The 12,934-nt window shown below is 44.2% G+C and overlaps 1 protein-coding gene across 1 annotated transcript in view; it reads right to left on the bottom strand.

The window, feature by feature from the left end:
* The window catches only part of LOC310853559 (sortilin), a gene marked incomplete at both ends in the record, with an annotated part of 38,530 nt that extends 27,057 nt beyond the window's left edge, over positions 1–11,473 (bottom strand). Inside the window, 9 exons of the mRNA XM_083757939.1 lie at positions 525–608; positions 1,561–1,697; positions 2,191–2,237; positions 2,970–3,043; positions 3,463–3,630; positions 5,983–6,082; positions 8,188–8,264; positions 10,126–10,188; positions 11,207–11,473. Coding sequence (XP_083614065.1) covers positions 525–608; positions 1,561–1,697; positions 2,191–2,237; positions 2,970–3,043; positions 3,463–3,630; positions 5,983–6,082; positions 8,188–8,264; positions 10,126–10,188; positions 11,207–11,473 — 1,017 coding nt within the window. The remainder of the gene's footprint in view (positions 1–524; positions 609–1,560; positions 1,698–2,190; positions 2,238–2,969; positions 3,044–3,462; positions 3,631–5,982; positions 6,083–8,187; positions 8,265–10,125; positions 10,189–11,206) is intronic.
* Positions 11,474–12,934: the final 1,461 nt, after the last annotated feature.

Raw genomic sequence — 12,934 nt, forward strand, 5'->3', positions numbered from 1 at the left:
CCCGTGCTGGCAGTTATGGTTAGGGTGAGGGTTTGGGGTTAGGTTTAGGTGTGCTGCCCCGTGCTCGCGGTTATGGTGAGGGAGAGGGTTTGGGGTTAGGTTTAGGTGTGCTGCCCCGTGCTGGCGGTTATGGTTAGGGAGAGGGTTTGGGGTTAGGTTTAGGTGTGCTGCCCCGTGCTGGCGGTTATGGTTAGGGAGAGGGTTTGGGGTTAGGTTTAGGTGTGCTGCCCTGTGCTGGCGGTTATGGTTAGGGAGAGGGTTTGGGGTAGGTAGTCGATGGGACCGATGGATCGGACCTATGCCCCGTCGGACAAAAGGCATGCACTCATTTACCACATAGCGGGTTTTTTTTTTTAAATGTTCAGAAATAGCAGAAAGTGCTGTGTGAGCTTGTAGATCTGTTATTTTTTTCACTGTTCTAAACGTGTTGCTGCTATGTTTGCTATATGTAGGTCAAATCTAAAATGACACACGTGTTTAATGGGTTAGTAAAATTCCAAGTGACATCATATTTTCTAACTCACCTGTTCAGTGGAGGCCGAGGGCAGCTGAGCTCTGTTGAAGGTGTTGCCCTGGTCAGATGAAACGTAGATAGCCCGGGGAGATCGCTGAGAAACCCCCCCCCCCATAAAAAACATCATCAAATTATGCAAATTAATAAAAAACTAAATAATTTCATGAATATGAAATTTACATCAATCTTCTCTTCAGGGGGTGCCGGGGCAGAAAACATTTTCAGATGGGGGTCCGCATGCAGCTACATATCAATGCTCGACCTTTGACCTTGACCTTGACGTGAACGGGATTGAGAAGCCGTGCTCTCCCACACTTTGTTTTGTTTTCTCCCACACTGTTTTTTTCTGTCGCTCCTCTGCTCTTAAAAGGATTAGTTCAGGTTTAATACTTGCCAGTAAAATAGTCGTTGTAAAAGGTATTAATCGATTCCCCTGAGTCCTGAGTGAAAATAGCCGACCCGTTTTGTGGAGGCCGGGGGCTCCCAGGTTACTCACCAGTTCCTCCATGACTACTTTAACTATACAGAAGTGTCTATTTGTACGTCTCTAAATGTTTTGATGAATTGAACATGGTGGACCCTCTTGTAAACAAGTGTAATGCTTAATTGGGTCGTCCACTCACAGTTAACAGTCTTTGTATTGAGTTTGTGCTTGAAATGTTACTGTAATTCTGCAAACTGTTAATAAATATTTCAATCAATCAAAGAGGAAGCCTCCGATGTACCCGACGGAGAACCAGGTTACTCACCACTTCCTCCATGACGGAGGTGAACTTACTCACCACTTCCTCCATGACGGAGGTGAAGTTACTCTCCACTTCCTCCATGACGTAGGTGAAGTTACTCACCACTTCCTCCATGACGGAGGTGAAGTTACTCACCACTTCCTCCATGACGGAGGTGAAGTTACTCACCACTTCCTCCATGACGGAGGTGAAGTTACTCACCACTTCCTCCATGACGGAGGTGAAGTTACTCACCACTTCCTCCATGACGGAGATGAAGTTACTCACCACTTCCTCCATGACGGAGGTGAAGTTACTCACCACTTCCTCCATGACGGAGGTGAAGAGGAAGCCTCCGATGTAGCCGAAGGAGAAGATGTTCTCGTCCACGGTGGTGAAGGTCTTGCCCAGGTCGTCTGTCCTCACCAACAGCAGCTCTCCTCTCCGGTCTGCCTCCACTGTGTCAAGTACATTTACTTAACTCATTCTGACCTGAGATCAGATTCTAAAAAATGTCTTCTACATCCTGACAGTTTTCTGAAAAGGCCATGTTTCTATGTCAGTCGTTCTTCGATTTTTCTAAAATAGCAGACCTACAAGCTCGTAGCGCGCCACTCGGTGGCGCGCTATGAGCTTGTAGATCTGCTATTTTTCAATAGCTAAATTTTAACTTAATGCTAACACCAAAACTCATTCACTGCCACATTTATTTCTCGCTGCGTTTAGCTTCTGCCACGTCATTTCAGCCAGAAGTCTTATTTAGAAGACTATATTAACTCCAGGGAGTAAAACCGGAAGTCAAATGTGTAGCCTGAATTCAAATAATCGTAGTGTAGTAAATGTAGTAAAACACTTTAAAAAAAGAAAGGTAAATGTACTTAGTTGCACCACTGGAATACAGTACGTCTGTCAGATGACATTTGCATAATATACGATGATGTCATACTGTACCTGTTCCTATGGGACTGTAGCTGAAGAAAAGAGTAATTCCAGATCCCCTATGACAGAGAAAAACAATTCAAATAATTTCACAAACAATAGGACTCGGTAAAGCACTGTTTTGTCAGTGAAGATACAATTTTTGGTTATTTTCGACTCCAAGAACATCCTTCACAATTTTACAAACACTTTTGTGTGTGTGTGTGTGTGTGTGTGTGTGTGTGTGTGTGTGTGTGTGTGTGTGTGTGTGTGTGTGTGTTTGCATGGGACAACGCTCCACACGTCCCAAACTCTTCTCCCTTCTGGCTCCAAAACTGTGGAATGCACTTCCTATTGCAGTCAGAACTGCAGCATCACTCCCAATCTTCCGCCGTAGCCTGAAAACCCACCTTTTCAGACTCCATGGCCCATAGCACTTACCCTAACCCCTTAGATAGCATTTATGTTGGCTTTGATAGCATTTGATACAGACTTATAGCATGTTATGTAGACAGCACTATAATTGTATTGTATTTAGTCATAGCACGCCATAGTACATATGTATAGCATAGTAGTAAAAATGTATAGTTTATATGTATAGTGTATGTATAGTTTCATTATATAGATATTCCACTGTTACTTTCTTAGCTTACGCATGTTTCATGATAAATACTTTTATGTGATGTATTCCCATGCTTTTGTTCTTGCTTAAATGTAAGTCGCTCTGGATTAAGAGCGTCTACTAAATGCCTAAATTGTAAATTGTAAATTGCACGTGCACGTGCCTGCGTGTGGGTGTGTTTCATTCTCACCACATGTAAGAGTGTGCTCCATCGTGGACTTTTGTCCACTCGACCCCAAAGTCCACCGACAGCCAAAGACCTCCCTGCAATTCAGAGGAATGTTGACTTTACAACTAGTGTGTGAGTGTGTGTGTGTGTGATCTACAAGCTCATAGCGCGCCACCGAGCGGCGCGCTACGAGCTTGTAGGCCTGCTATTTTTGAAAAATCGAAGAACGACTGACATAGAAACATAGCTTTTTCAGAAAACTGTCAGGTCAGAATGGGTTCAAAGCGGTAAAAAAAGAAAGAAACATGAGGCAGGACAGAAGACGTCGAGGCAGGAAGGAAGTGAGAGACGAACAGGAAGGAAGTGAGAGACGAACAGGAAGGAAGTGAGAGACGAACAGGAAGGAAGTGAGAGACGAACAGGAAGGAAGTGAGAGACGAACAGGAAGGAAGTGAGAGACAACAGGAAGGAAGTGAGAGACGAACGACGGACGAGAGAGACGAAGGCAACTCACGTCGATGCTGACGACCACCAGGTAGTTGGGGTTGAGGAAGTGGAAGGTGATTGGCTGAGCCAGGTGGAAGGGCAGCTGGACGGCGCTGAAGGTGACGCCGGCGTCGGTGGAGGTGAAGACGACGCCGCCCGGGTTGTCCACCACGGGCGTGTCGGCCGTCAGAATCACCTGTCGGAACGTTAAGGTGAGAGTATAATAATAATAAAACTTTATTTTGCATGTTCTCCCCGTGAAGCATGAGTTCAAGTCCGTTGCTCTCCCCTTGTCCCCCATATATGGGGACTAGGTTGGTGGAGGGTGTGTAGAGCCCAGGATCACATTAGATGATTGACACAGGGGTGAAAAATGGGTTACAAAATGGGATAAAAAATGGGATAAAAAATATATTAAAAAAAAAAACTTTATTTGTATAAAGCACCTTTCATGACACGAAATGCAGCTCAAAGTGCTTCACAGAGCAATGGAGAAAAAAAGAAAAGATAAGCAAGGCAACGACATTAAAAAACAAGAGCAGTAATGCAATACAGTGAGGACATGAATAACAAAAAATAAAAGATAAATTAAAAGCAATGTTGTAGAAGTGGGTCTTGAGCGGAGCTTTAAAAATGTCTACAGAGGCTGCCTGTCGAAGGTACAGTGGGAGCTTGATCCATGCCGACGGCCCGTAGAAGCAAAAAGCTGCTTCCCCGTATTTTTTAGTTGGCCATTTTTTTAGGCAAAGCGAGCAGGCCAGCAGTGGAAGATCTTAGGGGGCGGTTTGGGACATATTTAGGCAGGCAGTCATGTAGGTAGGAAGGTGCGAGACCATTGAGAGCTTTATACACAAGTAAAATCATTTTTAAATCAATCCTAAAAACAACCGGAAGCCAGTGCAGTGAAGCCAAAACTGGAGTAATATGTTCTCTCATCTTAGTTCTAGTTAAAACTCTGTTATGACACTGAGCGGAGTGAACCGGATCAGACACTGAGGGTCCTGGACTCGGTTCCATCGCATCTTCATAAACTTTAAACATCCACGTATGATAACAGCATCTAAGCTAAGGTTAGCGAGGAATATCACCTCTAATACTAAGCATGTGTTGTATGGAGAATATAGGTTGCTACCTTCAGGAAGGAGATATGGTGTACCAGCATACAATAAGGTCAGACTAAAGAGGTCCTTTGTCCACCAGTCGACCTTGAGGCTTAATCAGGAGTTGTAGTAGCCACAGGATAATCTAAGCGGTGGATATTGCTCTTGTCTTCATGTCTTTATGTATGTAAATTGTCTTGTTCTTTGTGTTATGTCAAATGTGTATGTGTTCTGCATACATACAAATTTCAGTGTGAACTGACAATAAAGTACTATATCATATCATATCATATCATATCATATCATATGTCCGGCACCGGTTTTATCACACTTCTTTCTTTCTTTCTGGGACAAATATATAAACTCTCAGATTCAGAGTCCTTTTGGTTCCATTTGTACACTCTCAGGGTCAGAGACCTGCAAGGGTCCATTTGGAACCCCCTATAGTTAAAGTTCAGCTTTGCTGATATGTTTGTGTGTGTTAGGAAGTATGGCTGTATTGTGTTACAGTTGTATATTGTTCTTAAGTGTTCCATGTTGAACGGACTGTGAAACCAAATATCCCTCTGGGACAATAAAGGCTCGTCTAATCTTTATCTCATCGGGGCATTTCCATGATACTGTACATTACAACGAAACAATGACAATGAAAAACACACCAAAAGTGCCATACATGAAAACGCCATTTGTCATTAGTCAAGTTGTTAAAGCCCAGTTGTTAAGCCCAGTTGCCACGTTGTCCAATAATGCATCCTATACTTGCATACTCGTGGAGGTAGTTTATGATGTCTATGTGTACAGTAGTGTGTTGTGGCACCCTATAGGGTGCGTGCGTGCGTGCGTGCGTGCGTGCGTGCGTGCGTGCGTGCGTGCGTGCGTGCGTGCATGCGTGCGTGCATGCGTGCGTGCGTGCGTGCGTGCGTGCGTGCGGCCCAGTGTGTCTCAACCCGTGGTTTTTTTAAGCAGCATTCCATGAGAGCAAGCTATAAAAGCACGGCTGCTGACATAGTACAGTATACAGTACAGTATACAGTACAATGATGCTGTGTTAAACCCCCAGGCCATACCAGGCCATACCAGGCCACACCAGGCCACACCAGGCCATACCAGGCCACACCAGGCCACACCAGGCCACACCAGGCCACACCAGGCCATAGCCATACCAGGCCATACCAGGGTGATGAGTTAGGCAACTCTCTCTCTCTCTCTCTCGAACGTACGAACGTACGTAGGCACGCATGCACGCACGCACGCACGCACGCACGCACGCACGCATGCACGCACGCACGCACGCACGCACGCACGGCGCACGCACACCCTATGTAGGAGAACCGTCAGTGTGAACTTACGTGCAGGCTCCCCGGTCTTAATCAGACCAGTGTGTGTCCAGTGGAAACCTCGTATGAATCTGATCTCAGGTCAGAATGGGTTAATAATCAATAACTTACGTGCAGGCTCCCCGGTCCGTCACTGACTCCGTACTCCTTCCTTATGAAGGTGTTGTTGATCCGATCCGAGATGTCATGAAACGACTTGCCGTAGTCGGTGCTGATGGGAGGGAGAAGTGGACATATTTGTACGTCTTTAAAACCCATTCTGACCTGAGATCAGATTCTAACGCACAGAAGAATGGTGGTTCTTTAAAGGGATAGTTCAGATTTTTTGAACTTAAGTTGTATGAATTACTTGCCATTAATATAGTGGTTGCAACTGTATTAATTGATTGCCCGAGTCCCATGGTGGGAGTTCTGCTCTGGTTTTAGTGAATATTAAGTAGTTCTGGTCATTTTGTGGGGGGTACTGGGACCACGCAGTAAAAGTAAATGAATCCACAAAACGAACGCAATTTGTATTGTTGACCTTTTTTTTAAATATTAGCATGACTTTCGTTGAACTTTGACCCCTCTATCACATGGAACTATTTTTTGGGCGTAGTGATATGGACACAAAAAACATAGTTCTGTGTGATAGAGGGGTAAAAAAAGAACGAAAGTTGCACTAATATTTTATAAATAGGTCAACAATACAAATGACGTTCGTTTTGTGGATTCATTTATTTATACTGCGTGGCCCCCAGTGCCCCCCACAAAATGACCGGAACTACTTGATATTTCACCAAAACCAGAGCAGAACTCCCACCACGGGACTCGGGCAATCCATTAATACAGTTGCAACCACTATATTAATGGCAAGTATTTCATACAACTTAAGTTAAAACAATCTGAACTAACCCTTTAATGCATTTTGACCTGAGATCAGATTCTAAAAAAAATGTCTTAAATCCTGACAGTTTAAAAAAAATAGCAGACCTACAAGCTCGTAGCGCGCCACTCGGTAGCGCGCTATGAGCTTGTAGATCTGCTATTTTTCAATAGCTAAAGCATGACATGATGCTAACACCATAAGGGGTTCCCGTCCCAAAATGGGTTAAATGTTCTGATGAGTTGAAAATGGAGCACCCTGATGTAAACAAAAGTCCTTTCTTTTCTGGCATTATCCTCATAGCAGTTTTTTTGTATTGACCTGTACTTTCGTTGAAATGTACCCATTCTACATACAGTACGCTGTGAATACATTTTCCAATCAATCAATCCCTTCAATAAAATGAAATCTGACACATGAATAGCATAGTTGACAATCACCTCAATCACAGCTATAGGCTATTTTGACGCTATAGTTGGATAATTCAGGGCATATTTATTACCCATACTAGCAATGTTTTCAGTGGCAAACTGTAACTGTATAGGAACATTCAATACAGAACATCTGGCCCAAACCGCTGGCCTGGCGGTCCACCGGGCAACCAGAGGAACATTCAATACAGAACATCTGGCCCAAACCGCTGGCCTGGCGGTCCACCGGGCAACTAGAGGCTCACAAGTAGCCTGACGGCACCGCAGGTTCGAGTCCCATCGTGTCTCCCCCCCATCTCTCTCCCCCTGTTTCCTGTTTCCTGTCCAACTCTACTATGAAACTATAATTAACCCATTCTGACCTGAGATCAGATTCTAAAAATGTCAGTCGTTCTTCGATTTTTCAAAAATAGCGGACCTACAACGCTCGTAGCGCGCCACTCGGTGGCGCGCTACGAGCATTGTAGTTCTGCCATTTTTCAATAGCTAAAGCATGATGCTAACACCAAAATGGGTTCCCGTTCAGAATGGGTTAAACGCAGCAAAACACCCCAAAAACGTATTTAAAAAAAAATAACATGATGATGATGATCTTGAACATAATGAACAATGGCTGCAACTATCGACTATCAAGTTTTTTTTTTATAGAATACATTTTAATATATAACAATTAATTCATTAACCACATAATGACATAAGTGTTATTTTTTATATTTTATATTGAAATGGTTAAAATGGCAGATCTACAAGCTCACAAGGTGTCACGATGCGACACATATATATATGAGCTTGTAGATCTGCTCTTTTTTTCACTGTAGTTTTCAATGTTTTATTATTTTTATTTTTCCCACTTTTCGCCTAGAAAATGCCCAAAATAAGGCTTGATTTATGAATCGATTATTTGATTGAATTGTATCAAGTTGATTGGGTGCCCCTTATATGTACATATACCTTCGGTACAGAATATAGATATGAACATATAGATATGGATATATGAATATAGATATTATGAACATATACCTTCGATAAAGACGTGAAGAGCCTCCGTCTAGGAAGGAATCCAGCGGAGCACTTATTGTCGACAGCACCAGGATGACCTGCCGGACATCGGGAGGGAAGCAGTTTTAGGTGACATTCACACCAGAAAGCTTTACTGCGATTAAAACGAATCCTGCTGCGCATTGTTTTCCGAAAGTTCGCTTCGTTTGGCAGGTGTGAAGCCTCATTCGAGTCCTAATGCGCAGCAAAGAACCGCATTCTACTCCGCCCCAAAAACGGGGGTTTCGCTTCGCTTCCAATCGCACTTGATTTTCGATTCGGTGCAGGTGGGAATGCAATCCGCAGCAAATAAAGGAAATTAAGCAAACGATGTGGTGTAGTTTATGAATGGAACACGTTGATAAAGGTCCCCCCCCGTCCCCCCCCCCCGTTTCAAATTGCTGCGGATGACAGCTGTGAAGGCAAACCGCAGCAAATTCAATATGCAAGAATCCCAATTTCTCCACCCATTCGCATTGTGTCTACCGAAGTATTAGGTGGGAATGTGACCTTAGACCTGAGGACAATTCTACAAAATGTCTTCTAAATCCTGATCTGAAAAACCCTATGTTTCTACGTCAGTGGTTCTCACTTCTCAACCTTTTTCATGTCAAGGACCCCCAGAATTATCGGTATTTAGAGTTAGAGTTAAAAACGTTCGCTCTGAAAGAATATATATTCAAAGATTTGCGCCACATGTTCACGATTTGTTTTAAATAGCAGACCTACAAGCTCATAGCGCGGCATTATTTTCAATAGCTAAAGTAACATAACGGCTTCAAACACCAAAAGGGGTTTTAATAATAATTGGAAGCAATATATGGGTATTACTGAAAAGCTTGTTTCTGTTGGGCATGGCAACGTCCAAAACATAATGCAGTGTTGGTTTCATCGACTAAAACTCTGACGGAATATCTCCGTCGACTACCTTTCGTTCACTGACGAAAACTAAATAAAATCTAAGCCATGATGACCGGAACACGGAACTAAGACTAAATATATTGACAATTTCGTCAACAAATAAAAACTAAATGTTTAATAGGGAACGACTATAGTGGACAAGTCGTTCTATGTTTGGTTGCGCTCGGGTGTTGCGCTCTGACAAGATACAAGCTCAGTGCGACACATTGTGAGTTTGTAGATCTGCTATTTTCAGCATGCAGCCAATTATATAAATCAGGCATTACGACGCCCTCAAGGCCCACCAACATACATTTTAAATCGACAAAATCAAGTGTAGATTTATTCGACTAAAATTCTTATGATATTTAGTTGGTCTAGGTCCAGGGCTGATCTACCAGTAGATCACAAAGGCTGTGCAGGTAGATCACATGACATATGGCCCAGTAAAACATATATCATTTATATATAAAAAATATATCATTTGGCATCTGACACTTGAATTAGGTGACTTGATTAATTGACATAAAAATGACCCACAACAGATTACTTTGTTTGTTGAGCACAAAGATCAGTAGCAATAGAAAGTTACATACAAAAACAAAAACTATTTCCACCCCCCCCCCCCCCCCCCTATATTTCCCATTCTAAGTGTGTTTGTCATGTTCTTTAAACTATTTTCAGCAATGAGATCATATTTTTTGGTGGGTAGATCTTGTTGCGCCGGTCATTTTGAAAGTAGCTCTCAAGTCAAAAAGGTCTGGGCACCCCTGGTCTACTCTAGACTAAAACTAAAACATTTCAGATGACTAGTGAAAACTAAATGGAATTTTATTCAGAAATGCTCTGTCAAAATCAACACTGGGAGATAGTGGGAGAAGTTCTCTATCACTCCTATAGTCCAAAATGAGAAGTTGATCATTGAGCTACAGATAACCAGCTGCCATGATGATACATTGATGATGATGATGATGCCAATGACAGTATTGTACAGTATTGTACAGTATTGTACAGACTCACCCCTGTATCATCGCCCACCCAGGTCAGTGTAAAACTGGCCGCATCGTCTCCATTAAACCCAGTCTGAGAGAGAGAGAGAGAGAGAGAGAGAGAGAGAGAGAGAGAGAGAGAGACAGGATGATCGCACCTCTGAAAAACAAACTCAGCATAGCCTATAGGCCTAATATCTTGTGATTATGGGAGAAAATAATTTCACCTTTAAGGCTATATATACACTACTATACCGTCAAATTATGTTACCAACAGGAGAAAGACATGGCTAGACTGGTGGTTCAAATGACGCATGGGCTATAGCATCAAAAGCATATATATGTATTTTAACTGATCAGATTCATTACGCATAATATACACATGTTTGACCAGTACGCACCGAACGAGGTGCGTTTTCTGTGTTTACTTTGTTTTTCATTCCTTTTTACAGGTCAATACAGGCAGACAGGCGATTCAATGCAAGGATAGAGTATTATATGCACAAACTACAAAGTGTATATAGAGAGATATGATAGCACACACATACACAGAATACAAAAACAAAAACAGAAAACAAAAACAAAGACAATAAAGGTAGCCTACAAAGACTGTAATAGTAAAGAAAATCACACCAGTGTGAACCGAGTGGTGCAACTCCCGTCTATTGGTTCTCTGTATCATTCCAATTTGTATCGTCCAATTTCTTCTCTGTAACGTTCCAATTTCTTCACTGTATCGTTCCAATTTCTTCTCTGTATCTCTGGTGCCCCCTACTGGTATAAATATGTAACATACTCGTGCTCAATATACATACACACACACACACACACACACACACACACACACAGGTACACGGACGTCTTCTCTGTATCTCTGATGCCCCCTACTGGTATAAATATGTAACATACTCGTGCTCACTTATACATACATACAGGTACACATACAGGTACACACACACACACAGGTACACGGACGTTGCTGGATGTAGGAGTGGTTGCATGCACCACTCAAAAATATAGATAAAAAGTAAAAAAGTGGTGCGAGGTGCGTTTTCTGCCAAAGATCATGCAGAGAGAACTAACTATCATCACTCTGTCTCGATCACTCTCACCTCGTGCGTGTTGTGATCCAGGACCTTGTGCTCGGCGGGGGTCAGCGCCACGAGGCAGGAGGTGAAGGCAGGGCCGCGGGGGACCCTGTCGGGGCCACCGGCGTCCCTCTTCGGACGCGACGAGGAGGAGGAGGAGGAGGAGGAGAGGCCATCCTGCTGAGTCCGGTGGAAAGTCACCGTTCTCCGGTTTCTGTGCTGCTGCTGGGCTCCCCGCGCACCCACAAAGACACCCACTCCTCCCAGAAGCACAATAAGTCTCCAGATCATGTCGTGTGTGTGTGTGTGTGTGTGTGTGTGTGTGTGTGTGTGTGTGTGTGTGTGTGGAAGAGCAGGCTAAAACAACGCGGTCCCCCTCCCCAAAAAAGTGCTGTCTTTCTGTCGGATGGTCGTGGTCAGTTAACTCACCGTGGTGTTTGTGTAGTGTGTATTGTGTAGTGTGTAGTGTGTAGTGTGTATAGTGTGTAGATCAGGCTATGCCACCCCGGGGCGTGATTGAAGCCACAGGAGTCGCACTATAGTTGAGAGGCAGAGGGGGCGGGGTCGGACGGGGACGGCTTTGACGGTTTCGTTAACATAAAAAAGTGCTGTGCAATGTGTGTGTGTGTGTGTGTGTGTGTGTGTGTGTGTGTGTGTGTGTGTGTGTGTGTGTGTGTGTGTGTGCATACATACATCACGCAGGGCAGTTTATCTGCGCCCGCATGCAGGTGCACGCACTGAGATTTGCATCTCTGTTATTGTGATAATAAATACACAGCAAGATAAATGACAGTTAGGCCGCCTAAGATCTGCGCACGGAGAATAAACTGTATAGGCTGGTAGACATACAATACAGCGGCGTTTTAAGAACATTAAAAACGTATGACGTTAATGAATCATCATGACATATACACTAACACTACAGTATGCATTACGTTGCGCTCCTTTATGCAGTGGGCATAACTGGACAGCAGAGGGAGACATTTACTCACCTATGTGTGCCAGGTACGGGGAACACATTAGGTCAGGTGACGCACCCAGCTATTCAGGCATTAGGCAGGCCTACATTAATAAGAGTTGTCAATAAAGCCACACATGAGGATACACGCCAGTCTCGTCTAGGTAATCATTATACAGAGTTGATACAGCCTGTTACATCGTCAGAAGTCCCGAGTCCCGTCACGGTGAATGTCGGAGGCAGATAAAGAAGAACAGACGTTTGTAGCCCACACTAGTAAGAACCCAGTCAGTTGCTAAGCTAACTACTAGCAGCCTGTTACAAGAACCACCACAAAAGGCTCTGCTCAGGCTCTGCCAGTGGGCCTAATGAGGCCAACTCCTTTCACCTGGTCAGGCTCTGCCAGTGGGCCTAATGAGGCCGACTCCTTTCACCTGGGCCAGGCTCTGCCAGTGGGCCTAATGAGGCCAACTCCTTTCACCTGGTCAGGCTCTGCCAGTGGGCCTAATGAGGCCGACTCCTTTCACCTGGGCCAGGCTCTGCCAGTGGGCCTAATGAGGCCGACTCCTTTCACCTGGGCCAGGCTCTGCCAGTGGGCCTAATGAGGCCAACTCCTTTCACCTGGGCCACGCTCTGCCAGTGGGCCTAATGAGGCCAACTCCTTTCACCTGTGCAATGTCCAGCCTCTGCCCCAGCTAATTGAGGCTTAGCCTGAGCTAACGTGTTAGGTTTCTGGTCTAGAGGGGCGGGTCGCGGCTGAGATTTGCGCACGCCCTGATTGGATCTCATCGATC

The sequence above is a fragment of the Protomyctophum parallelum genome (genome assembly GCF_964188405.1).
Source record: "Protomyctophum parallelum genome assembly, chromosome: 22".
In the NCBI taxonomy this organism is placed as follows: Eukaryota; Metazoa; Chordata; class Actinopteri; order Myctophiformes; family Myctophidae; genus Protomyctophum; species Protomyctophum parallelum.